General features: G+C 38.1%; 2 protein-coding genes across 3 annotated transcripts in view; both read left to right on the top strand.

The window, feature by feature from the left end:
• Window positions 1-1,742: 1,742 nt before the first annotated feature.
• On the top strand, window positions 1,743-7,834 carry LOC139686412 (acyl-CoA Delta-9 desaturase-like). Its single transcript, XM_071583605.1, has 5 exons — window positions 1,743-1,965; window positions 2,284-2,414; window positions 2,697-2,902; window positions 4,572-4,757; window positions 7,468-7,834. The coding sequence occupies exons 1-5, from the start codon at window positions 1,743-1,745 to the stop codon at window positions 7,832-7,834; spliced, it is 1,113 nt and encodes a 370-aa protein (XP_071439706.1).
• A 1,591-nt stretch (window positions 7,835-9,425) lies between these two features.
• LOC139686378 (apoptosis-resistant E3 ubiquitin protein ligase 1) overlaps window positions 9,426-26,833 on the top strand; it is a 162,336-nt gene continuing 144,928 nt past the window's right edge. For both annotated transcript variants that reach the window (XM_071583570.1, XM_071583569.1), the window contains exons 1-2: window positions 9,426-9,617; window positions 10,848-11,125. In XM_071583570.1, the coding sequence (XP_071439671.1) occupies window positions 10,939-11,125 (187 nt within the window). In that variant the 5' untranslated portion in view covers window positions 9,426-9,617; window positions 10,848-10,938. The remainder of the gene's footprint in view (window positions 9,618-10,847; window positions 11,126-26,833) is intronic.

Here is a 26,833-nt window from a genome sequence, read left to right as displayed (position 1 = left end):
TAAATAAATCATATTTCGCCATCATGCTGCCAATTCTAATTATCCTTAACTCTTTAAGTGAAATTTTAATCGCGCTGATTTTATTTGTTTACAGAGATCACGGCCAACAAGCCAGCGAACCTCCATTGAGCGTTGGGCAGGGACCACATGGGGAAGAAGCGAAAGCAAATTTCCGTATGGACAGTAAGTGACGCCCTTCCATTCCTGAAAAGAGGCATTCGAAAAAAGTCTGCCACTAGGTCAGCAATGGCCAAAGCTGATGACAAAATGATCGTCTAATATACCTTTGAATCTATATTTAAGAAATAAAAATAACTATTATAATCGTGATATTATAAAAACCTACACAGACTATGTGATCGTGTAAGCCATAATTTAATAACCATATCTACTCCGAAAAAAAATTGTTTGCAGTGTAAAATTTTATTCTGTCAAATTTCAGCCAATGAATCTCATTTTGAGAATTGTAACTTCATGTATGTAACGAATATGTCAATTAAAAATACCACTCCCTAATTGTCTCCTTTGTCAGAAACAAAAGAATGCAATATGTGCGAGCAAATAGCCCTTTCACACGTTAATTAGCCATTCGATGAGCGTGAGTTACGTCGGTCTCATAGGGAAGCACCAGTGGGCAGATTGGTGCTGCCCATCGGAGCTTCGAGGGGAATCCCGGGCGGCCCAGGACCAGATCACACACCCCTTCCATGAATGTCCCTCGACAGGGGATTCCGGCGAACAAAACGAAGCCGACTTTGCCGATAAAGAGCACATCTGGGCTTTTTGGTCCGGTATCAGGAAACCACAGACATGAATCACCAAGTGAACACTGTTAATGTTTACTTTCAGGTAAATATACCTAAGGAAAAAGGCGATAAGGTGAAGCGATTGAATTTGTGGGCTGCAAATACGTAAACAGGGAAGGCGTGTGTTTTCCGACAAACGAATTCAATCCATATGCCACCATAAAATTATTAAAACCAAACATGCGAGGTTGGTCTGAGATTTTAACAAAAATACAAACTAATTCGGTTGAACATTAAGACGGGAACATGATCATTCCGAGGCAAGAGTATAGTCCATAACACCTATTTACATGGCCATACAATTTCGGGATAGCTCTGCAGGAGTCTACAAACATTGTCCATCATATCCATGAAGACAATCGTCCAGAGCAGACAACGCAAGTATTTTATGATTCAAGAGAGAATCACAGAGTCATAATATTTTAAAGCAACATTGAAGCGTTTTGACCGCATGGTACTATCTTTTCGCGGAAGGATACCATAACAATGTATATGATTCAGTTCCCTTCGAGGGGGGTGCGTACTAACAATGAGTGAATAAATATCTGAAGTGATTTGAAAGCTTAAAGTGTATAACACATGCGCTGCACATTAAACACTGGTAATTCCCGGTACCAGATTGTCAAAACAATCATAATTTCACAACAATGAACTGTTATGGATATCCGAGAAATTCGAGTTCGAAGGCCTAGTAGATACGCGGTAATTCAGAAATTACGCATTCATTGTCTCCACTGTGGAATAAGATACCTTATTTCTCAACCTCCAGTTATAAAATGCGAATGGCGAGTCGGGGAGTGACTCAAGAGTGACTTAAACCGTGCCTCACATTAGATTCCTCCCTCCCAATAGGTCCCTCCCTCCCACCCGGCGTGCGCAAAGCCACACCGAATTCATTTCTGCTTCCGCCCCGAGGAGTGACAGTGTTTCCCCACGATGATCGCTGACACAAAAATACGGGCAGGATTGACAGGGGACTCACTAGAGAAATCTAAAGCGGAGGAAAAAATTATCCAACTGGAAGTACTCACCACAGATCCTGACTTCAAGAGGAAAATTGTTTGGGGAAATGTGTTTGGTTTCGCGTCTTTACATCTTGCTGCATTATATGGTTTATACCTTGCCATAACCAGCGCTCGATTACTCACGAATCTCTGGGGTAAGTAAAATATATCTTCAGCTTACGTCCTACTATATAGGTAATCAAATCATAGTATTGCACGTGGAGGTTATTCCAAAAACCGTGTTCCGCTTTTGAAAGTGAATGTAGGAATAAGACATTTCGATTGTTTACTAAACCTTGGCATGCTATGACTTATTATTGAATTTCCTCCGTTAATGAAAATTTTCACTAGAAAGTTAAGTGGTAGTATTTTCCAAAGCAGAAATGAAATATTTATGCATTTTTTTAAGTTTGTTTGTTGTATATATTCATCACCATTAATGCTTTCTCATTTATTTGGTTAATCAATTTCAGCGTTATTTCTACTTTTTGCAAGTGCAGAAGGTATATTGATGGGAGCTCACAGGTTATATTCACATAAATCATACAAGGCATCATGGCAGCTTCGCCTCATTCTGGTGTTATTTCAGACTATAGCAGGACAGGTTAGTATTTAATGTTAATCTCTATAAAAGCATATATTTTTGAGTACCATTCTATAAAATTACATCATTTGTTAAGTTTCATTAAACAGGAATAGTAGGCAAAACTCTAAAATACCTTGCTGAGCATCTAATAGAGGAAATGGCTGTCCTTATGTGCATATCAATTATCCCACCTGTTTGTGATGAATTTGTATGTAATGTGATATGAAGCACATTTCAAATAACTAAATGGAAACTTTATCTAAGATAGAAACTCAGTGGCAACTTTTTTACTATAATTAGAACTGCATGTATGTGTGGGTCAGAGACCACAGGCTGCACCACAAGTACAGCGACACTGATGCTGACCCTCATAATGCCAGGCGGGGATTTTTCTTCTCCCACATGGGCTGGTTAATGTCAAAGAAACACCCTAAGGTCATTGAGAAGGGAAAGGGAATCAATATGAGCGATTTGGAACAAGATGGAATCGTTATGTTTCAGAAAAAGTAAGTGTATTCTTGTGCATAATGACATGCATATGATCCTACCTCCTACTAGTGAATTGTTTTGACAACATAATATTATATTTAGCATGGTAATATAACAAAATGTAAGATTGAATATGTTATGCATCATTATATGCGGTTTATTCATTTTTTATATCAATACTGCTACAAATACATCTAAACATTACTAAGTACATATATAATTTTATATTAGAATCAGGACAGTATATTTATTTACTCTCAGGATTCCTCCCCTTTTCAATCCAATACTATCTGCAACTGAATGTATCTAACGGTATGCCCTAAATACCATTTATATTTTTGTCCTACAACTTCATCATATTTCATCATATCATATATATTAAGCTGATGATGTCAAGGTAAAGCAATGGAATAACTAATGCAACAAAATTTTAGATGAGAATAAGCAGTGTCCCTTGGCTGAATTACGCTAATGCTATTCTACTTAATGTCAACTCCTACATGGAGCTTTCTGCCTATAATAATCACTTATTATTTGTATACTTCTATTTGCTGCATTAATATAAACATTTAAATAATGTCCAAAAAAATTATAGACTCATGATAATAGCAAATATGCATAAAAGTTATTCACTTTTTAACATCCATAGATGGAAAAATTATTAACAAAAAGAGATATGCTACTCTGCTTCAGTACTGGGCAAGTGAATCACCTTAATCTAACAACTTCATTTCAATCAATCTTCAGTAGCATCATATCTTACTCCATTTAAATTATTTGGATAAATCCAAAATAAAATGTTAAATAATTTATCAAACCAATGTCTGATTTTAATAACTAATATAGAATAAAATAAATAAAACGTAAATGAAAAAACATCCTTCTTATTCAAATCCTTTCTATGCTCAACCTTTTAGGACAGAACTGAAGAATAATCCCTATATCACATGCTCTTTTCAATGTTAACCTAAATTTATATATTCCAGAATACTTTCAGTAAAATAATTTGAATCACTTCCCATAAACACAGGGCCTATCATAATCATCACAATGCATTAGCAGAAAAAACATCATATTATTAACATTTGCAATCAAATTTAAATAAATATCAACACTCTTCTCACTTGCCAACCCACTGGCCTCTTCCTGATGCTAGTAGCAGTATATTCTTCAACGATATGGGGAAAACTCCCTAAATATCAATTATTAGTCTACCATTCATGTGAGATAAGTTTAATTAAGCCTTTTTGTGTCTTATGCCCCCTTCTTTGCAGTCACTAACTAAACTACTTTGTGCCTTGAAGCTGCCGTACCTCATGGCGGGAGCACATCTGCTTTTTTCTTTCTTAACCATCCTCCATAACTGCCCCTCCCTCTCACAATTTTCGAGTCCACTGCTATTATTGCAGAGTTTGTTTTTGGGGTCAAATTCAGTAATTCGCAAATCAAATTTCCTCTATGGTGATAGTCACTGGAAAACTAGAATGCAAGTACTTGATTATCACTTAAAAAACAGAGTAGCTTGAACTTCTTTTCCGTCAAAGTCATTCTTGCCAGTGCAAGTATGCCTTTTGCTATATGTTGCATCTGATTTCTTACAAATCAATTATTTTGTGCCTTAACTATTTGCTTGTTAGTTTCAAATTGAATATTCATGAATCGGAACTTCATTTCTTTCATATTTAGGTATTACAAGACTCTCTATGGCATATTTGCAATCATAATTCCAACTTCGGTGCCGTATTTCCTATGGAGGGAAGATATCTTCAATTCTCTCTTTGTGGCGTATTTTTTCCGGTATGTGTTTGTGCTGCATGGAACTTGGTGTGTCAACAGTATTGCTCATATCTACGGAAATAGGCCATATGACAAGTAAGTGTTCTTAAGGTTACATAATTGTGCATAACTTATATCCTATTCTAAGGAACCTTAGCCTTTCATTGTTCTTTTGGAGATTAAGCTATACCTATTGCATTTGAAAATTGTTGCTCTTCAACCCATCACACTTTTTTGCATAAGTTGAATGAGCCTATTTCTGAAGTTAAATGATCATAATTGCTAGGAAATTTAATGCAAGATTTTTTTATAAAGTATAATGGGTCAAACAATAGGAGTTTGCAGCATTATTTACAAGGTTAGCATCATCAGGTGACCTTAATTGTCACCGTAAAAGAATTTTGGGCACAGCCAACAAAATTTGTCCATTTATCCATGAATCAACTTATTCGATGCTCATTTGCTGACAGTAGATTTTGAGAAAGCTCCACAGTTTGACTGTGCAGTGGTTATCCAGGGAGTATGGTGCCCCAGGTGGGTAGGCTATGGAGTTTTTGAGTATATGTGTACCAAAACATGGAGTCTGGTAGTCTAGGTGGTACAGTTTACTGATACAGCCACCACAAGAAGCACATCCTTTTGGGAGAATCTGAGGAATATATCATACATATATAAATATATATTTGGGTGTGTCTATTTGTGTATATATAAATATGTACGAGGGTCATCCGGAAAGTAGTACCCGTTCGTGCCGCATGAAGTGCTGACGACGCGAGTAGCCGCTGGACGAGGTCAGATAGCTTCAGTGGCTTGTCTGCCTTCTCTGAGCCAAGTTGCGTGACGCTAGCATTGCCTGTGTTGTTTCTGTGATTGTTTACAATGTTTAAAAAAATTGAGAACGCCGCCAGTTGTGAAGTGAGGGCAGTGATTAAATTCCTCAATGCAAGAAACGTTCGCCCATGTGATATTCATCGCCAATTAAAGGAGGTGTATGGAGACAATGTAATGGACGAGTCGTCTGTTCGGCGGTGGTGTCGCAACTTCAACATGGGGAGGGGGAACACACACGACGATGAGCGTTCGGGGAGACCGTCTGTCATTACAGACCAACTGGTGAGCTCAGTTGACGAATTCGTGAGGAACGATCGGCGCGTCACAATTGATGACATCTGTGAGCATTTTCCCAATGTTTCTCGAACAATTGTTCATGAAATTGTTAAACACCATCTGCATTATGCAAAAATTTGTGCAAGATGGGTCCCTCGCGTATCTCAATGAGCTGGCGGCGAAGGACTATGCAGCAGGAATACAGAAACTTGTCACACGTTATGACAAATGCCTTAATTTGCTTGGAGATTATGTTGAGAAGTAGTTTAAAGTATCCTCTTTCAAATAAAATTTTTTATGTTTGTTAATATTTACTTTTGTGTCTTTATTTCACGAACGGGTACTACTTTCCGGATGACCCTCGTGTGTGTGTATATATATGTACACACCCAACAAGTCACCCAGTGACAATGACTCTAGGAGAGGAATTGAAGCGCTGCAAGAAGAATTTGAAAGAAAGACACTGATGTACGAAGAGGCCTGAGGAAAGTAAATAGTCTTTAAAATTGAACTCAGCCAGGCATGGATCTAAAATATGTTCTTTAAAGCAAGAGGACAACATTATATAGATCCGAGTCTTATGATGTGAGGTTATTATGAGGAATAGAGAATAGGAATAGGGCAGGCAGGAAGACAATTTCCAAGGTTTGAAATAAAGTGGCAGAGGAGAAGAAAATGCTGTACCATAGCTGTAGGCCAAGTTTTATATGTTTTATTTATACTTTTACAATGTTTTAATACTTAGGAGTCTCTTTGTAATAGTGTTTGTGAAATCATAGCTACTTGATGGAGTGGATAATGTACTTGGCATATTACCTTGTGCTTAAGCTTATCGATTGTATAAGTTTATCATTGCTTTCCACATATACTTAATATTGATTCTCTTTTAAAAAAAAGCGTCTGCTCGTGTATTTTAATCATTAATCTTAAGTTAGAGATGGGCTAAATAGTAAGGCAGGAAAGTGTGACATTTATATACATTTATATTACGCTAAAGTAGTAGTTGCTTAGCCTTAATAAACTAGTCATATAATATGTTCATAATTTTCTTTGCTTTAACAATTTGGTGAGTAAAAACTCCAAAGGTTTACTGCCAATAAAAGATCAGATAGAATGTATTTAATTCAAACATAAGCTGGGATCTGGGCTGTGTTGGAAGAAGCAGGGATCAAACATTATAACTAGGAGCAAAATTTGTCATTCCTGCTTCATATTATGAGTGCCAAAATGAATTGGGATATCCCATTTCTACATTGATTTTCCAATCAGAATTTCATCAAAAGAATCATCTATTACCAGATAGAATGAACTTTGAAGAATTCCATTTAGAGTATAGAATACCATTTTCCACAGAAATCTGGTTGTTGAAACTTAACAAATGCTATAAAATTGTTGAAGAGCTATGGAACAAATCTGCTTCTTCAAGTGTATGAAAAATATGATACACAGTTCCTCAAGATGAAACTAAGAGCAATATGGGTTCAATAATCAAATATTTTGTTTACCTTTAAGGGATACTTAACCCTTTGCTGTTACATTCCTGCATTCTTGGTGAATTTCAGTTTAAGTAAACCAAAAGTGACATTTTATTTCCCCTCAATGCTGCATTGATTGCAAATAGATGAATTGCAATTTTTTGTCCTCCCATATGACTGATGAAAGAAGGATGTTTCTCACTGGGAAGGAAATTCCTTTGCAGGAACCTTATGCCTGTGGAGAACTTCAGCATTGCCAAACTGACGCTTGGCGAGGGATGGCACAATTACCACCATGCCTTCCCCTATGACTACAGGGCGGCGGAGTTCGGCTACCGAAGAGACAGCCTCACCACGCAGCTCATCGACCTGATGGCAAGGGTGGGGTGGGCCAAGGACCTGCGGACAGCATCCCCCCACATGGTCCAACGGAGGACCCTCAGGAAGGGAGACGGCACCCACGAAACAATCACAGACAATCCTGGATGTGACAAACTCAAAGTTAATGAAAGCCACTTGTCATGCACAAAGCAATTTCCCTTGGACACACTTCGAGGATCGGAAAAAATTCTGAGCAAAATTGAAAGTTAATATGGAGATGTTTTAGGCATGGTTATAGAAATTCCAATATAACTTGCCAGTGGATTACTTCTTCTCCCAAAAACATTTGCTCAAATCTTAGGCTCAACTGGTAATATGACAGGTAGGAGATGAAAAGTGAGTGAGAATTTAATTTGTGGTGAAAATTAATGCATGCTAGTGTGAATGCTAGGAACTTATTACATAAAAATTTTCCGAAGTCTGAAAAATTGATGCACTCCATGAAAGGTTTCAAATGTATTCAATAACTGGAACTATAAATATTATCATTTCCTCCATCTTAATAACTTTTTGCGTGTTTTTTGATGCAGAAAATGCTAAATATTTTGTGGTATGACTACATGTAGAAAGTAGGCCATCTTTCTTTCATATTCTTGGCTCAGCCTACAAGTTAAATGGTATGTTGGTCCCATCTTTGCATCTAATATTTTTGGAGATTTAACCAATCCATATTTCCCCTGACGCTTCACTTTAACAACTCAGCACTATTGGTTATGTTCAATGTGAGTTCTCCTCAAATTCAAATCAATAGCACATATGGTCACAGAAGTGGGCATTCTAACCCAATTTCTGCATTTTTGCCAAAGATAATCTTTAACCATAATGAAGAGTATTCTTCGTCAACAAGTGCCATACTCATCTAAAATTAGATAGAGACATTTAATGAGTGATATTGAATTGATGCATTACCCTCAAAGTTACTCCCTCCAGAGCCATCATTTTTATATTGTCATTTCTCAAAGTAAAATAGGTAATTTCAACTGCATTGACGAGGCAAGACTAAATTTTGAGTAAATATGAGTGAACTATCTGAGCACTCTTCTCAATGATGGTCATTGTGCCCTATAATCATTTTTCCAAATTACCAATCACATAATATTCCAGCATCCATAAAATAACATGACATATATAATTTTATTTGGAAAGTTAAATGTAACCATGACTAACTGTATCAAAGTATTACAATATTCCTGATTTCATTGATATAAAAAATTAAATGAAACGTAAAATATGATGTTCGTGTGAAATATATAACATGTGTAAAAGGTGACCCAGGTGTAAGCAAAATTTATGAAAATGTGTATTTTTCTCTGTTTATTTATGCTTTTCTGTATTCATGACTATATATTTTCCTATGGTGTATGCTATATTGTTTTTGTAAACAATCCTTGGACCAATAAAGCTGATTATTTATAATTTTACTTTTTTAAATATAAATTCCTTTAAGTCAAAATCCAGAAATGCAGTAAAATCATCATTTATAAATTCCATGGTCTTGGAAATATCCTAATACCCCATAAAATTGAAAAGAGGGAATACTAAATAATATGACTTGATTTCCTTTGAATATAAATACACTTACACTTGATTTTAACGTTATTTTCAGCTTTTATACTGATACAATATATAGTGTTTATTTTATGTTTATGCCTCCAGTTATAAAATGTGACAATATTTTCCGAAAAACACGGTTCTACACCTCATTAATTTTAAACAGGCATCATATAAACATTAAGTTTCCCGCCTGAAATTAGCGCCTTTTGATTCTATAAAACAAATGTCATCGCTAATCCGAAGTCATTCTGCTATGGAGCTAATGTATCAGTCGTTTATTTATTAAATTTCATGCATTCAAAATTTGAAATTGTGTTCCTAAAATTTTTTGTAGTTGTGATAGCTAGTAATGAGGTGTAAATATCTAGGATATATTTTATCGAAATTATCCTGTTACTCTTCCAAATCGTCTTCTATTTACAATGGGATCGTGTAACCGGTGAGTCTGCGAAGTATATTTCTTCGATTATCCACTTGTCATTTTTTTCACATATAGGATTTTCCATTCCAACATCATATTTTAATAATATACTAGCAGTAGGGAGCATTTTGATGTAATTTTTAGGGGTTTCATTCATATTTTGTGAATGTTTATGCTTGATGTGGTACTCCATGGAATGTTGTGTTTTTTGTTTTGTCACTGTTTTCGTTCATTGCATGCATTTTAAATTTGTCGTGAATGCAAGTGGGTTTAAATATATGATTCGCAAAGATTTCATTCATTATAAAAGATACGTAAATATAGTGCAGATCCGTTGTCTTTCATTTGTGGTTTGCAATTAATGTCATAGGTCAACCTGTCAAAGTAATTGTATATGTTTAAATCAGTACAATGTTATTTCCTAATATGAGTGACATATGCGTCATTAATACCATTAATGTATGAAGCGAATAAGGATCAATTTATAATTAGGGTCGTTCGTTACTAATGGCTATTTAATTTGATTTCCTCATGTAGCATGTTTAGCGGACATCCTACCCAATTTTCGGTATTTTAATTTTTGCATTTTCCTGTATAAATTTGAATTATTATGGAAGACCATAGCAAGAGAAATAAACAAATTACCCGTGAACTGTTTTAATTCATTGCATACGCCTCAAAAAACTGCACCGGGTAACGAAAGAACTTCATAAATTTGGAAAATTAGTTCTTACGAACTCTATTTTGAAGATGATTCTTATCGAAGTCCCCTATCCATTCGTATTGCGATATATAGAACGAAAGTAATCCAAGAAAACTACGGAAATATACTGGTTGAGTTTGGAACAAAATTGTTCATCTATTATACCTGTCTTTAAAAATACTTTTGTGGGCTGTTGATGGTGCCGAGGATCGGCATGTTTGGACGTAGTTGGGTATGTCTTTAATGTAAAGTCTAAAAATTGTAACATTTGATTGATGAGCTCTGATTCAAAGTGTAATATTTCTGTGGATCATTTGTGTGCCTGTTATTTTGGGAGGCATCGCTAAATAGAAAGGTCCTAGTGTAAGGTTAATTCTTAAAGTAATATAGTACCCTCTGTTAGGTGTGTACATTGGTGTTGAAGTGACTTTGAAATTTAAGATCAAACATTTCATATTTCCGTCAAAATCCAAAGTCAATGTTTTGTGTGGTGTTTCACTCGTCAAAGTTGGTAAATGTATTTCATGATACCCAATTCATTGCAGAGTATGCCAATTGGATGTGATTGTAACCTGTTCATGGAAGATTTCAACTTTATCAAAAAACCGCTGATTAAGTCAACAGTGATACAGGACCATGGCGATTCGAGACCAGTGGCATTTACCACCTTTGGCTGTAGGCATTGTCTGTTTGGCGTGCTTTTCCCTCTTCAAGCTGCTCATTGGTGCGTGGGTGGATGCAGAGGGCAGTGAGAAGTCGGAAGTGGACCAATGGCTTGAAGAGAATATGCTCGACCACCACAAGTACTACTTCCAGCAGCAAGGTAGGTAGAGAGGCCAGGGGCCCTCACTTCATTCATACAGGGTGTCCTAACTTATTGTCTGTCACTAATCAAGCACAGCATTCCCCATTGGCAATAAATGCTATCTTTCCTTCGAAGTGAATCTAATAAGATATTTTGATGGATTTGGAGAATTCTTTACATATGGCAATTGTTCAAATGCCATGTGGTGTGTATATAGTATATATGTTTTGGTGATCAAAGCAGTAGTGAATTTATACTTGTTAATAAAATCTATCTAGTTAACCACCAAGGAATAATATTGAAATATTATTGAATAATATGTCAATATTATTAATATGAATCCTTGTTTTTGTGATGAATTATTTTGATGTAGATGTTGAGGATAGCAAGACCTGACATTTTTATCTTGATAGGTTTCGGTGGGAATAGCAAACAAATCATATTGATTTTTCATTGTTTCTTCAGCATTAGTGATAATATTCAGTAAAAGTTAACCCAGGTTTGGATAACATTTCATGGCCCCAAGTTATTATTCCATATGATTGCTATTCAGCATGGCTGACTTAAAATGTTGATTCTTTGAGGCTCATGTAACATTAATGGCTGGCTGGAAAAAGGTTTGTTAACATGAAGGGTGGGTCTTTGTAGTGCACTGACTACTGCATTTTCCATTGAAGTTTTTTGAGTGCTTAATGAAGCATTGCTGAGTGACAGTGAGTGTAATTAATGTTGCTCAACATTGCAGCATTTGATGGATGATGATGTTACTTGTGCCACCCAAATCCCATTTTGGCTGTGCGTTTGCATTTTAACCACTCTGGTACTGTCTCAAAATTTGAGCCCTTGGTGAAAGAGGTGTTGATTGAAAGATGTCTGTAATGGCTCGAAATTTAGCTTGCCGTGAAAACAATAATCCCTTGAAATGAACTCTTCCATCTAAGATTTGGAAAATCTAGCTTTAAAAGACACTCATTAATTGATTGAAAATGCATAAAGATTAAGTATATGAAATCCTAATCTCATTGTATTGTAAAGATCTACCATTTCCAAAAGTGGTCAGAGCAATTCATGCCTTTTTGATTTTTAAAAAAGCGCAGTGCAATGGAACAAGGCAATCGCAAATCAGTTCATCCATGCTGCTGTGCCGTGTGGGGGGATGCTGTGGGGCAACAAATCTTGTGGCATAACTCCTTATTTCTAGAAATTGAGAGTCTCCCAACCTGGACTCAATTCTTCAGGAAAACATGGAAATTAAACATATGTTTTGGAAAAACTGATATTTGACACATTTTAAGTGAGGAAGTCTCCAGGTGGCCTGTCATTTTGAGATTCATTTGGGAGATGCAACTGAATCACACCGGGATGTGCATCCGTTCTTCTTTGGCCCTACATTGAGAGGCATTGCGCTGAGATTTCGCAAATTGAAATGATTAATGTTTACTTGAAATAAACTGCCAGAACCTTTTCTACTGTGAATATTTTTAATTTATGTTGTAATAGTTTCATTTTAGGCTCATTCTTACGGAGGTGCCAGTATATTTGTACTGTCTGTTATTTTGAGGGCATTTTCCTTTTTTTTCATTGGCTCTTTACTGGTCAATAAGTGATTTCCTTGTGACTATGACTGACTTTCGGGCTTTCTGGTGATTGACGAGAATGACAATTTTTATGTGACTTAAGTGATCCTTTCTTTCCACCCCTTTTATTCTTGTTGAAGTGTGCCATTTTAGTGAAACATTGGATCATTATTTTTGCAGAATTTTGGTCTTATTGTCCAGAAAATTTATTTTGCTCTAACAGAAAGTTCACTTTTTTCACTTTACTATAGTATTTTTATGGTGATGTTCGAGGGTGGTCCCAGAAGTACCCGACCCAACAAAGAAAACACAAATATTTTGGAAAAAACTTTATTTATTGTCAAGATAATCTGCTTACAGCTCCATAAACTTTTCCCAGCGATGTTCAATAAGTTCGATACCATTTTTATAAGAAGAATTGTCTTGCTTCTCAAAATAGCCATTAACTGCCGACATCACTCCTTTACAGTTGGAAAATCTTTGACCACCAAGCCATTTTTTCAAGTTTGGGAACAGATACTCCGAGGGGGCTAAATTTGGCGAATAGGGTGCATGAGGTAGCAATTCAAACTTTAATTCATGAATTGGCCATTTCAAAAACAGATTTGTAAGCTTGGTCATTGTCTTGATGAAAACACATTATCTTCTTAGCCAATGCGGCCGTTTTTCCTTTATTTCTTCGCTCAAACATTGCAATACGTTTGCATAATACTCGCCGTTGATAGTTTTTCCTTTTTCAAGATAGTCAATGAAAATTATCCCACGCACATTCCAAAAAACCGACGCCATGACCTTGCCTGCAGATGAAACGGTCTTCGCCTTCTTTGGAGCCGATTCTCCCTTCTGAACCCATTGTTTTGATTGTTATTTGGTCTCAGGTGTGAAGTAATGGACCCATGTTTAATCCATGGTTATGAAACTGCAAAAATTCTGCTTTGTTGCTCTGAAACTTTGCTAAACACTCAATTGAAACATCTTCACAACACTGTTTTTGCTCCAGTGTGAGCAAACGCGGCACCCATCTTGCACACAGCTTTCTCATGTCCAAATTTTCAGTAATATGCTATATACTACCCTTTTTGAAATACCTATTATGTCTGCTAGCTCGCACACTTTCAGTCGACGATCATCCTGTGTCACCTTGTGGATTTTCTCCGCTGTTTCTGGAGTCGTCACCTCATTTGGTCGACCAATGCGATGCTCGACTTGACAGCTCGTACGACCTCGTTTAAACTGTTCCCCCATATTTTATTGTTGTAAACAAAGGAGCAGACCCACTCAGAGTAGAATCCAGTTCAGCTTTCATATTGGTTGGGCGGAGGCATTTCAAATAAAAGTATTGCATCACATAAAGATGACCAATTTTCTCCATTTTTACAAATTCACTGAAATCGTTCACTATTGATGGCTGCCAAGCCAACACTAAACAACGTAGAATCTTCAAACTTTAAACATATGCTTTATAGATTGCATACTTTTTGATACAGTGATATTTTTCAAACAACTACCGCTATCTCTAGGTCAGGCGAGGTACTTCTGGGCCTTCTCATGTATTTGTACTTTCTGTTACATGGAGGACATTTTCCATTTTTTCTTTGGTCCTTCACTGGTCAATAAGTGATTTCCTTGTGCCTATGACTAATTTTCAGGCTTTCTGTTGATTGACTAGAATGACATTTTTTTATGTAACTGAAGTGATGCTTTTTTTCCACTCTTCTCAATCTTGTTGAAGTGTGCCAATTTAGTGAAACATGGGATCACCATTTTTTCAGAATTTTGGTCTCATTGTTCAGAAAATTTATTTTGCTCTAACAGTGGGTCCAGTGCCATTGCTAGTAACTCTTGTTTACATGAAAAATTCTGATGAGAATGGTGTCCTTACTTGAGACATGTGCAATCTTAATATATTCATATATAAGTAAATCACTTTGGTTTTTCACTTTTCCATAATATTTTTATATGCAATGTGCCATGCGTTTCAATTTTAATTAGTCATCTTCAGGTTTATAAAATACATGAAAAAATGCTGCTTGCAAGAATTATCGTTACTTGTAAGAAGCACCGAGAGTTGGCGAGTTGATGGACTACTCTTTCACCCCTCAGTCCTGGAGGCATCTTAAGGTTGAAGTGATCTGCGTTGTGATTCAGCCACTATGTATAGGAGGCACTGACTGGCCTGGAGCTGTCTGATTGGCTCTTTTTTGGCAGCAAATATGAATCACCCGTTTCCATATTGAAGTCAGGGTGTAGTCATCCTTATGGTTGAAATTGTTTGGATGCTTCATTATTTCTTCTGCTTCTCTTATGAGTCTTGGAAAATAATGTCTTTCTCTTGTCAGCTCTTTAGCTTGGTCAAATTTGATCGTGTGTCAGGGTTCCGGCCATGCATGTGTGGCAATTGCCGGGAGTCGGAACTGTTTTGTATCTGTCTTTTTCATCTATCTGAAAAACCGACGACATATGCTACCATCCCATATGTCGCCAAAAGGGCTGAAAAGATAATTAAGCTACTACGGAAACATGATGTACCAACTAGGTTCTCCACAGCAAGAAAAATCAGCGACGTCATACATATGCCAAAGGACTGAATTCCTGATCTCATGCAAGAAGGCATATATGAGATCAACTGCACGCATGGGAAGTCCTATATCGGCCAAACAGGAAGGTCCATCAGATGCAGGACCAAGGAGCACCAAAGGGCAACAGATAATAATTAATCTCAAAGGAAATGAAACTTTTTATCTTCGCTGTCATGAGAGACTCTCCATTGTAACCCTTTTGTTGTTGTTTAGGAAAGAGTAGCAGTGACAATGATGGCTCAATTATTCATTTTCTGTCAGGCTTACTTTGTCAAAAAAACAAAAAATATCTTCCTCCCGGAGTTCTCTGTTTGAAGATGGATAGAGGAGAAGTAGTAGCTGATTCCTGCGAAGATGTTTGGGGGAAGTCTTTGAGAACAAAGATAATCCTCCCAAATCCCATTGTGTGTATCAAGAACTACCGGTAGCAAAGTGTGCACCCACTTCTACTGCAGCTCCAGACTGTTACTTGTATATATTTTTTACTAATGCTCTTTTGGAAATACTGATAAAGGAAACAAATGCATATGCAATTAATTTTCTCATATGATGTGCTAATCTATCTCCAGATTCTTGTTCACATAAATAGACAAATATAACTTTGTCTCAACTGGCTTCAATGGCTGAATTTAATATGAGTGTATGTAGGCGACCATCGACAGCTTCATGCTAGTTTTCTCACAAATCCTGATGTCTCTCATAGTTCCATGAAATGTTTCCAAGAAACTGTTTTCAAATGATGTTAAAAATTTTCCTCCTACCCATTATAAAATATCTTGCTTGACCTGGTGAACGTGTGTATGATCCATGTGCCAAAATTCAATCACGCTTTGATCATGCCAGCATCTTGTTCAGATACCATTACACTCCACATGTGAAGTTGAGTGTTGGAATTAGGGAACTACCTGAGAAAAGATTATCATATTTTTGTGGATAATTTGTTTATGTCTGTGTCACTGGCAAAACACTTGCATAAACGAGGTTGTCATGTTGCTGGTACCATTCAAAGAAGTAGGAAATTCTTACCTAAACAACTAATAGAAGTATTAGCTGTAGAAGTGAAGAGGTATTTCCACCAAGGCCCTATTCTCACTGCTGTCATGCACGAGAAGTAGTCACAACATTTTGCAGTAATGTTATTATCCACCAATGCCAAAGCAGAAAATAGTAAACACTCACTCAATGTAGAGGTAAGAATAATGTGTTAGTGAAACCATAAATTATACAATATAATAATGATTAAATTGGTGGAATCGACACACGTGATATAATGCTGCACATATACAATAAGTATCGGGACTGATTCCAAAAACCAATGCTTGCAAAATTTTGGACTGCGTCCTGTATCATGATGGAAGATGGACTGTGAAATACTGCAAAAAATATGCTTTAACTAATTTTCATGAATGATCTTCAACAACTATATAGTTTACAGAGAAAACCTCCCATCTGAGAAAACCCTTATGACTCGTTTAAATTTTACTATTACCATTCTTGAAAATCTTGGAATTATATGGCTACTAGAGAAAAACAACAAAGGTGAGAAATTGGAGGAACATGTGAGACAAGACAAGAAGCCATTAAAAGAGATACCAGAGAAAAAGAGAACTGATGAGTTTGCAGCAAAGGAGTGAAATAGGGATAGGCAAGTGAAAAAGAAGCCTTACAAAATGTATTTAATTTGAGAAAGGTCTTCATGGTGCATGTTATCTCAAACATAAGTGCAATTTTAAATTACGTGTGTCAGACTTCAGTCCATATTTCAGTATGTTCAGTGTAACTATTTAAAACATGATGTCAAAGCTATAAAATTTTTGTGTGAGTTAAGTGATATTTGTAGAAACTAATTCTGACAAAATTAATGATGTGAAAAAATTTTTAAGAACGAATTTTATAGCCTGAAAGTAAAATTTTACAATAAAAAAATTTGTTTTTATTTTATAGTTTTTCTAAATGTGTAGATGAGATAACTACACAGTTGAATTTTGTTATCCTACCTGTAAGTATTTAAAGTGTGTATAGAAAAAATTAGGTAAAACGTTCTTAGTGCAAACCTATATTTTCATCAAAAAACCCCTGGCTTTTTTCAAATAAACCAGGGAAAGAAGCTGGCACTTAAAGCATTAATTAACTTTACTCATATTTGAAGCAAGAGCATTTTTATTCGCTCCATTCAGGCCTGATTTTATTCAAAAAACAGCCATAGCCTCTGAATACATTACTTTTGGTGCATATGTGAAACACACAATCACTCCTGAAATCATATCTAAAAAGCTTTCACATTCTTTCCCCTCTCACTAGATTGCGCTCATCTGATCTCATTGACCAAATTATATCGCCTTTCATTTATTTACATGGATTATCATTTGGATTGTATATTTTCCAAGTAATTAAAACTTGAATATTCTCTCTGGTCAGTAAGTGGTGCATCATTCCAATTTTCTAACAAAATCAAATTTAACAGTGGATAGCAGAATCATTGGTAGATTGTTAGTAGGAATTCTTCAGGTAAGGAAGGTTCACTTTCATTGCAGTTGTAGACCGACATGCCCTTGAAATTTTTCGGAGAAGTAGTTCAGAAATCAACAAGTGAGTGGGTTGAATGCTTCAGAGTTCTACTACCCATTGCTCAATTGAAATACATTGTGTTTGTTATGCAGTGGATGACAAATAATTGAAAAGGACTTTAAGAAATAATAATTTTGCACTTTGCACAGAAATAACAGGTTTACTTGGGTAAATGTCTTTACTGCTTTAATTAGAGGCAGGGGCCAGTTGGCAATGCCTGTCTAATTGATAAACAAGGACTTAGCCAACGAATTATTCACTTGAATTATTATTCTATGTGTATGATGTATCTGATTTCCTGATGCTTTTAGTATCAAATACTTATTTTCATCTAGATTATGGGCTGTACTAATAAGACCCTAAAATACTCAAACAACATTGATAATTAGGTAATTTTATGATTACTTGGGGAAAAAATTTAACTCAAAATTTATTTTCTGGTGCCACTCTCTTTATATATATTGTTGTTGGATAAATAAACCTTATTGTTGATGAGTGGTAATGGATTTAACTCCAGACATGAACCATACATTTTTTTACATTTTGGCAAAATGTAGGGAAAGCAATAGATATTCTCAAAAACTCAGGTTCCTACAACTTGGACCTTCTCCACATGTTCCCCTTGAGATAGAGAAAGGATTGGAATGGCACGGTGGCTAACGTACCGGCTACCCACCGAGAGGGCCCGGGTTCAAATCCTGGAGACAACAAATATTTTTCAGTGGTATCCCGAGCCCTACTTGAGGTGCTTTGTAGAGAGCACTTTGAGTGAGTACGATGCCCATCGGATGGGACGTTAAACTGCGGACCGCTTGGCACCTTTCGAAAAGGGTAAATTTCCGGGGATGTCCCCTCTCTGCTAGTATATTGTGTCTCTTCTAATAAACTTAAGAGTGAAACACTTTTCAAGGAGCACACGTTCATGTGCTCCTTAACGTCCAAAGCCTTAGGATCAAGCTAAGAACTGCATAACAAATCACAGGAAGAACAGAATTACAGGTCCAACAAAAATTATTTTAATTGAAGTGAGGAAATTAGTGAAAAGGTTTTGATTGAAAATGATCAGGGAAAGGCGGATTTGTCTGGGATGTCATGTGGCGGAGAGATTCACGGTGAAAAATGGTCTGTGTATGCTTACCGAGACTACAATATCACAAAAGCTACGGCTTGAATACGACAGGAAAGTTAGAAGGTACCAACTCCTGGCATCACACTAGCAGGAGTTGATGCCAATGAAATGGCCGTCAATTTCTATTATTTTTAATTGGTTGAAAAAGTCCTGGCAGAGAGGTAAAAGTGAGACCATCGTAATGTCTTTTTTTCAAATATGGAATAAGCAATGCGTTCCATGGAAGTGAAGGTGACATTGTGTATGGGGAAAGTGAAAATAACTGCGGAAATGATTTAGCGGCTGTGATGACGGATATCTGGGATTCTACCACGAATAAACGTTGATATAGCTGCTGATTATTTTTTGTAACAGTTCCATTTTCTTCGTGTTGGGTGATTAACGTATGATTGGTGATTAATATATTGAACCTTTTCTGTCTCGTCCCAATATCTTTTGTAAACGCTAACCTGGAAAACCTCAGTGCGTCTTGAGGGAGGGTGGGAGTGAGGTGGCGCATTCGCCCATGTAGAAGGCCGGTCAGAAGTTGCAGAGAAGGCGGCAGCTTACAGTTTTTGATCTGTAAGTTGTTTAGGAAAGTATGGGGTGAGTATTTGGTGTGGAGGAAGAGATCGAAAGGGTAAGGTGACAATTGAATCGTGGGCGGACGCAAATTGTTGATTTGAAGATAGAGCACGGGATAAGGGCTTAATTGATTTGAGAACAGGGCTCAAGTGCGCGGGTCGCCTTAAAGACGCGGATGAGAGTTTCGGCCTAAGGTCTCTTTATCAATGCAACAATTTCAGAGTGTAAAAATCATTCGCCTTGACTGGGATTCGAACCCGGATCCCTCGATTGCCGGCTGAGTGCTTCTGCCAGTTAAGCTATCGAAGCGTCCTCTTAAACTCTGAAATTTTGGCTCGGCCGGACATCCAGGGATCCGGGTTTGAATCTCGGTCAAGGCGAATGATTTATACACTCTGAAATTGTTGCATTGTAATGCACACTTAGCGGATGACTCCGTTAAAAGTTTATCTGGCGGCATCTCCCGCAGTTTCTTGGAATTTGTCTCTTATCAAATTGTCATTTCTTTCTTAGGGTGAAGTTCTTGTATTTCTCGTTATGTTTCCCATTTTTGGCTGCTAGGCCAAAGGATGGTGACGAAGTTAAGATTTTGTAAATGAGGAGCCCTTTGTATAAATGAGTGCTCATACGATATGAGCCATTGTGTTGAGGGGGGGGGGGGGGCGGATTTTATCACTAAGCATTTTTCATGGATACCAGCGTTTAATGTGGACAAGGTTTTTGTTGTTGTAAATGCATTTTCGGAGGGAAGGGTGTTATATACAGATGCAATGACCGACGATGGAGGGAGGTAAAAAGGCAAGGATTGATGTGTGATGGATGGCAAGTCTTAAAAGCGAAGATATTGTGGGTGTTTTTTTGGTTTGATGTGGACGGAGGTGTTAAACAAGGCGAATATCGATATCTAGAAAGACGACGTTGGAGTCATGTATGAAAAAATTGATTGATAATGATATGGAGACGATGAAGGGTGATAGATTATTTTTATGGTAGGGATTCATTCTTGTTTTCATTGCGATGCCTTTTGATTGATTGGAAGGAAGGGGAGGAGTATTTGTTTCACAGGAATGCGTGCTTCGTGAATGCGCATGTTAGGCGTAGAAGAACTACTCACCTATTTACTCTTCTTCCCCACCTCTCCTCATTCCCCCTTGACGCTTCCCTCTCTCCCCACCCTCAGCGAGTGCTTGCTCTTAACTCTGCCGATGAACATAGCCGCTCTAACTGCTGCCGAAATGTCGAGAAATGTGTGTCTACATTAATATGAGAAGGAAAGCTCCCCATTTCGTGAAGACTAATTTAATGAACGGATAGAAAGTATTACGCTATTATTATGGGGTAGCCTGGGTCGATTACAACTGAGAACCTGAATGTAATGTATATGTACGTATGATGTAGGCTACTAATAATTACAAATTTGCTCCACTGGCTGCTCAGCTAGCACCCCCTGCCTCTTACCCTAATCGCGGGATGCAGGGTAAAATATAGATGCATATTTATACTAAAGTTATGGATTTACAAGTATTTTTATCTGGGATGATGTGTCCGACAACCTTTAGACTCGGAGATTACGTATCGGTGGCTCAATTTAGGTAAGACTAAGGTTATATTCGGCCCCTAACGTAGACTTGTTACACTAATGCCAAAATGTATGGCGGGGCACAAATTAAACTTTGAAAACAGAGCAGATTCATAGCGTTAGAGATCGAGATGCACTCTTCAAATGTTTTCGGGTCGTTCCTCATTCCAAAATTTGTTTAAAAAAAACTTTGTTCAAACAAGAGAGAGAAAATAAAGAAAAAATCCTTCTATTTCTTTTGACACCCGTCATTATGAGCAAATAGTTATTTTGACGCCTTAATTGCACGCGTCAACATTTACCAAGCGGGCCTGGAATTTAAAATAAAGGTTGTGGAAATACTGATATTGTATAATTGAACGGCATGACGACCTTTTGGAGAATGTCTTACCTCTCTTTCTTTTAAAAATTATTGGTTCTATGACTACGTGTGTCCTATTTTTCGCGCTCGGCGTAACATAGCATGAAATGGTAGATCACCAAGTCACTAAATAATAATAATGATTATGTTAGTCTATAGGTTAAGATAAGTTTTGGATGGACGCGGACTACACAACGGTACATTTATTACCTCTCCTAGCACAGTACAACCAGACACCCCGTGCTGCAATAAACGCTACTTCAATTCCGCCAAATACTTCCTTCCTCCCTTACTTTGTTAATTTATTTAGCATTGATCCGAAAACAGCCATTTTTGGCCCCTACATTGTATTTTTAATCTTGGAAATGACTTCTGAGTTAATTACGAACAGCCATGCCCTAGGTAGAGGAAAACTCACGATTCGACCCGCGGAAAACCTGCGAACTCGGGGCTTGCTGGCGGAGACGGCATTCCGCTGCCACCGGGGGCGGCATTCCGTCCAACATTCCTGCCCCTTCCTCACTTGCCTGACGTTATTCCATCCATAATTCACAGTCTTCAACTTCCCATCGCCAATCAATATGCTCTCTACATCCATCTTTCCTGCCTCCTTTGGATTTCTCCCAACAATCCCCTCTCCCCCCCCCCCCACCATGCCTAGCTTCACTTCCGCGGAGAATTCTACCTACCCCACACGGCCTTATTTTATGTCACTTCCATGAAATTTGGGTTCGAACCCGCGAATAGATAATACTGGCAACTGCAGTTGGGTGTTGCGACAAAATATTTAATTCTAGCTTTCGCTTATCAAGCGCAGACGTCTCCGGATGCATCGCTTTGGCACTTGACTGAAAGAAAAACTAAGTACTTTAATAACTGTATTAAAAGTGGCAAAACACGGGAGTTTTATTGCCGAAATTGTAAATTTCCAAATGCGGGTGAATATTTTCATGGGGCAAATGGGAAATTCTGTCTCGCCATCAAGTATGACTGGTCCTAAGCTCTTCTCGTTCTAAGTTTCCTTCGAAGATCTTCATCTGCATCATATTCTCTTTCAGTGTCTAAGAATGATGGCCTACTCTATTTGCTTCACCATAAAGTCCCTCTGTGTGTAGTTTCCACTAAATAATATCTCTTCATTTTCCAAATAATAATAGTCATTTATATGTAGTATATTCCCTGAACGTTACTGTCTCCTTCAATAAGTGATAAAAGAGGTAACAGTATAAGGGGTTATTTTTTAAAGCCTTTTTTCGTTGGTTTGCGTCAGACTTGGCGCCAGAAAAATTGTCATGGGTATCTGGAGAACGCATGGTATTTTTTCCTTAACTTGCCTTCATTCTATCCAGTTTCCGCCCCGCGGTTCACATTTCTCTACTTCAGGTCGTTTTGGTTAAAAGTATTAGCAGAAGACGGTGGTGCTTTGACTTATTTTTCGTGACAAATGCTTTGAGGTCTTCGTTAGCAGATGGATAAATAGAACGGCAGTGTGAAATAGAACGAGCGCAGAACTCCGAGAACCACGAGCAAGTATCCAGAATCCAGAGAAGAGATGCATATGTATATATAAGTTATTTATATCCCGGCAAAAACTATGCAAGAATTTAGGAAATAAGACTGGCACTCCACTGCATAGAGGAATTTTTCATTTACGTAATCTTTAACCGCTCTCGAGGATTTTCAGGACTCCTAGACAAGAATTTGAAAGGACGGTGTGACCGTGACTTTCTGTGCCCGCGCGCTAGTCGTTGACGTCACTTCCGGGTGTGCTGTGTACAAGTTCTGCTGCGGTCGAAGCGGAGGAAATGGGAGCGAACGCCTTTCCTGAACTTCACTCGCGGGATATCCATCCAGTGAATAAAACACTTCAATGATTGAAAATAACAGCAAAACATTCATTCGCTCAGTCAAGTATTTAGCCAATTAAAGGCAGGTTTTGGACGGTCCCCAATCACCATTATCCTATGATGTAAAATTGAACTTCAAATTTTTTCGCCCGATGTTATTCGCTGCTTTCCTTCGTGCTTTCTTCCTACGTTTTCGTATTTTGAGTCCATCCAAAACCTACCTTAACCGGTGGATTGCGTAATAATAATCCTATTTAAATGACCCTCAAAATATACTAACTACAACATACACCTGTATAGTTAAACTAGTAATCATGGAAACCTTCGGCGTTGGTTCTCCTTATGGTGACGCTAAAAGAGAAAAATCAAATCGTTGGCCTCGAAATAAAGAATTCTCTGTCGAAAAATCAAGAGGAGAAGAGTTGATTTAAAAGCCGCCTGAAGGGTGTAAAGCCAGTAATTGCAAAGATTGGATAGAGTGGGATAACTATTAAATAATTGAACGATGCATTCTGTAACATAGGAGGATGAATTGAAGGAAGATCTTTGAAAGTAGTGGTCCTAATTTCGCATCATATCCACGCACGGCACGCATGCGGTATTGAGCAATGTGTTAAGTAAGTCAGTCTCTGTGGCAAAGATTTAATTTAGATTGATTCATCAGTGCGAAGATTGAATCGAGACATCTAATGACAACATTTGAAACCGAGTATTAGTATAAAACTGAACCTGCAATAAAAAGCAAGTCTGTCCAAGATGCATTGTGCTGAGGGAGTCAATTTATACATTCTAACAGGTTAGATCTTAAGTGCCCCACGGAGGAAGGGGGCGACGAAGGGGCACCAAGGTGGACACACACACGTGAATGAATTGCGCCATAATACTTCTTGAATTGTTGAAAACAAATAAAATCCACTTGATGTTAGAGAGATTGATTTTATGGTTAGAATATTCAACTTTACCCAGCTATAACTCATTTCTACATGTTCAAAATATTATGACCCGTATGAAAGTCGTCAAGAGGAAGTTTTATATTATGATTCAAACCTGTTCAAGGATCAATTTAGATTTAGAAAGGATAGAGGAACCCGTGACGGCTCTACAGTGATGAGAACCTCAGTACAAAAAACATTGGATATTATCCGGATGTCTTGGTGTCCTTCGAGGCTTTCGACCGATTAGGGAGGACAACATTCATGAAAATATGGCCGAGTATAAGATAAGACTAGAGGAATAGGCGACATCTAGGAAACCTGAGTGTATGAATGAGATGGCATAGGTAAGGGTAGCAGAGGTAGATTCGTAGCGGGATACAGTGAACGGCATGGGTTCGTCTCCTGAGACAGGTTTGCCGATACTTTTCGACATAAACGTATGTATACGTCGTGGAAACGTGCTGGATGACATGAGGAGAGATGGGGCTGGCAATAACAATAATAATAATAGGAGTGGGCGGCGAGGTGACTATGCCAATTTAATTTGCAGTTGATCTAGCAGTAGTGTTCCAAGGGGTAGCAGTTCCTTGTCGAGTATTTTGCAAGGGGAATACGAGAGGTGTGCGATGAATAAATAAAATATAGTAACAATTTTCCACGGGATAAGTTCAATAGTACGATCGGGTTTCGATGCATTTCATTTCAGTGGAAAATTGTTACTATATTTCATTTATTATGTTCGTATTCCACCACATCACGCCTGAAACTACTCAAATGTGCGTGATGACGATTAACTACGAGAAAACGATAGTAATGAGAATCTCGAGGAGTAAGAAAGCAAGGTTTAAACAAGAAAAAGAGAGGGAATAAACTAGGCCAGTTGGAGTAATGGGTACAAATGCTATCGACTAGAGGCTGTTCACCTTGAAGACCTTCTCACACAATCCAGCATCCTACTCTACGTAGTGCATCAATGACAAGTATAGACCAATAATGTGGATGGTAATTGATGTTTAATTTTTAAGTGCAAATGAGCTTATAAGCGTTTGATACGCGTCAGAAATGTTCATAGGTTTTGGATTGGTTTGTCTGTTCCGACGTAATGAACTGGTATTCCGGTAGGTTTTCAAAATTCAAAATGCCGAAATATTTCCATGGCCGCAATCTGCAAGATCATGCGAGCATACACCGGTAACTACCAATTTACGCATTTAATATATGCAATGCTATATAATCCTATAGTTCTGAATCAGTAACAGCCAGGGAATTGCATAACTTGAGATTTTTTACAAAGTTGCCTGCAAATTCTTTCAGTCCACTGTACAGACCGGGGAATCGAGATGTTGCGGTGGTTACCGTACTGGCTTCCCACCCAGAGGGCTCGGGTTCAAATCCTTTGTGTTGAATTTTTTCAGAGGTATCTCGATTCCTACTTGGTGATTGGAGGTGCTTTGTGGAGGGCACTTTGAGTGACGTTAAGCTGCGGACTCCTTGGAGCCTTTCGTTAATAGTAGGCTAATGCCGACCCCGGGTTTCTCTCCACGCTTTATCATTTCCTGTCCATCCGCTATGGGGCAAATTACCTCAGCTGTCGGTCGCCTCCCCTAAATACCACTACTGCTACTGTATAGACCATCGATCTCCTCAGCCAAACGACGGAGCGGGATCTCATTTAAATGGAGGATGATTGTGTATTTGACCACTGTACGGATTTTTAATTGTTTCCTCGAGTTTTCTGAGAAAATTATTCTCCCGTCCCCGCAATTACGGCTGTTCCGTCACGTCCCTCAGAAACTACATAATGCGAGCTAATATTGAAAAGTTTCAGAAATTCTCTATTCTGGGATTTTTTAATTCTTGAAGCCGAGTGTGACAACCATGGTAAATATTCACCCGCATTTGGAAATTTACAATTTCGGCAATGAAACTCCCGTGTTTTGCCACTTTTAATACGTTTATTAAAGTACTTCGTTTTTCTTTCAGTCAAGTGGCAAGGGGATGCATCAGAAGACGTCTGCGCTGGATGAACGAAAGCTAGAATTAAATATTGAGTCGAAATACTCAACTGCAGCTGCCAGTATTATCTATTCGCGGGCTCGAACCCAAAGACACGAAGGGTGAGCGCAGTGAAAGGAGAAGTAGATGCATCTACTCCAAAATATAGGCCCGTCATTATGATGGTATACGTACACCGACTTTGGAATGCTATTGCGAAAGTTGTTGTTGGAAAAGAACGTTATTTTTTTCGAGCCTCCCTAAGGTGCAAAGTGGTTTTCAATCGCGATTCCTCGACAATTAATCAAGTGTGTGCCCGTCCCTCCGCTCAACCCCCCGCCCCGTCCGCAAGATTCCTCTCCACCCCCGCAAACGAGGAGGAGAGTCGGCGTCTTACTTTCGAAGGAGTAGGGGTAGGACTTTTTCCACCCCCCCAACCCCGGTGCCTCAGCTGACGCGACAGAAATAATCTCGGCGCCCTCTCGAACCAGGGGGCGCCGCCACGTCGCTTCTTCTATCCCGCCGACGCCAAACCACCCTCCCCCACCCTTAACTCCCCCGCTCTGGCATTTTGACCTCCTCACCTCTGCCA

This window comes from Hetaerina americana, unplaced genomic scaffold (assembly GCF_022747635.1).
Source record: "Hetaerina americana unplaced genomic scaffold, ioHetAmer1.1.p SCAF_14, whole genome shotgun sequence".
NCBI classification, from domain to species: Eukaryota; Metazoa; Arthropoda; class Insecta; order Odonata; family Calopterygidae; genus Hetaerina; species Hetaerina americana.
This window is presented reverse-complemented; position numbering and strand designations above follow the sequence as displayed.

What these genes read in the sequence shown, in the direction of transcription:
- LOC139686412 (XM_071583605.1), top strand. Translation starts at nt 1,743, where the DNA reads ATGATCGCTGACACAAAAATACGGGCAGGATTGACAGGGGACTCACTA. An exon ending in ATTACTCACGAATCTCTGGG is followed by an intron (nt 1,966 to 2,283) that starts GTAAGTAAAATA and finishes AATCAATTTCAG; the next exon opens with CGTTATTTCTACTTTTTGCA. An exon ending in GGAAATAGGCCATATGACAA is followed by an intron (nt 4,758 to 7,467) that starts GTAAGTGTTCTT and finishes ATTCCTTTGCAG; the next exon opens with GAACCTTATGCCTGTGGAGA.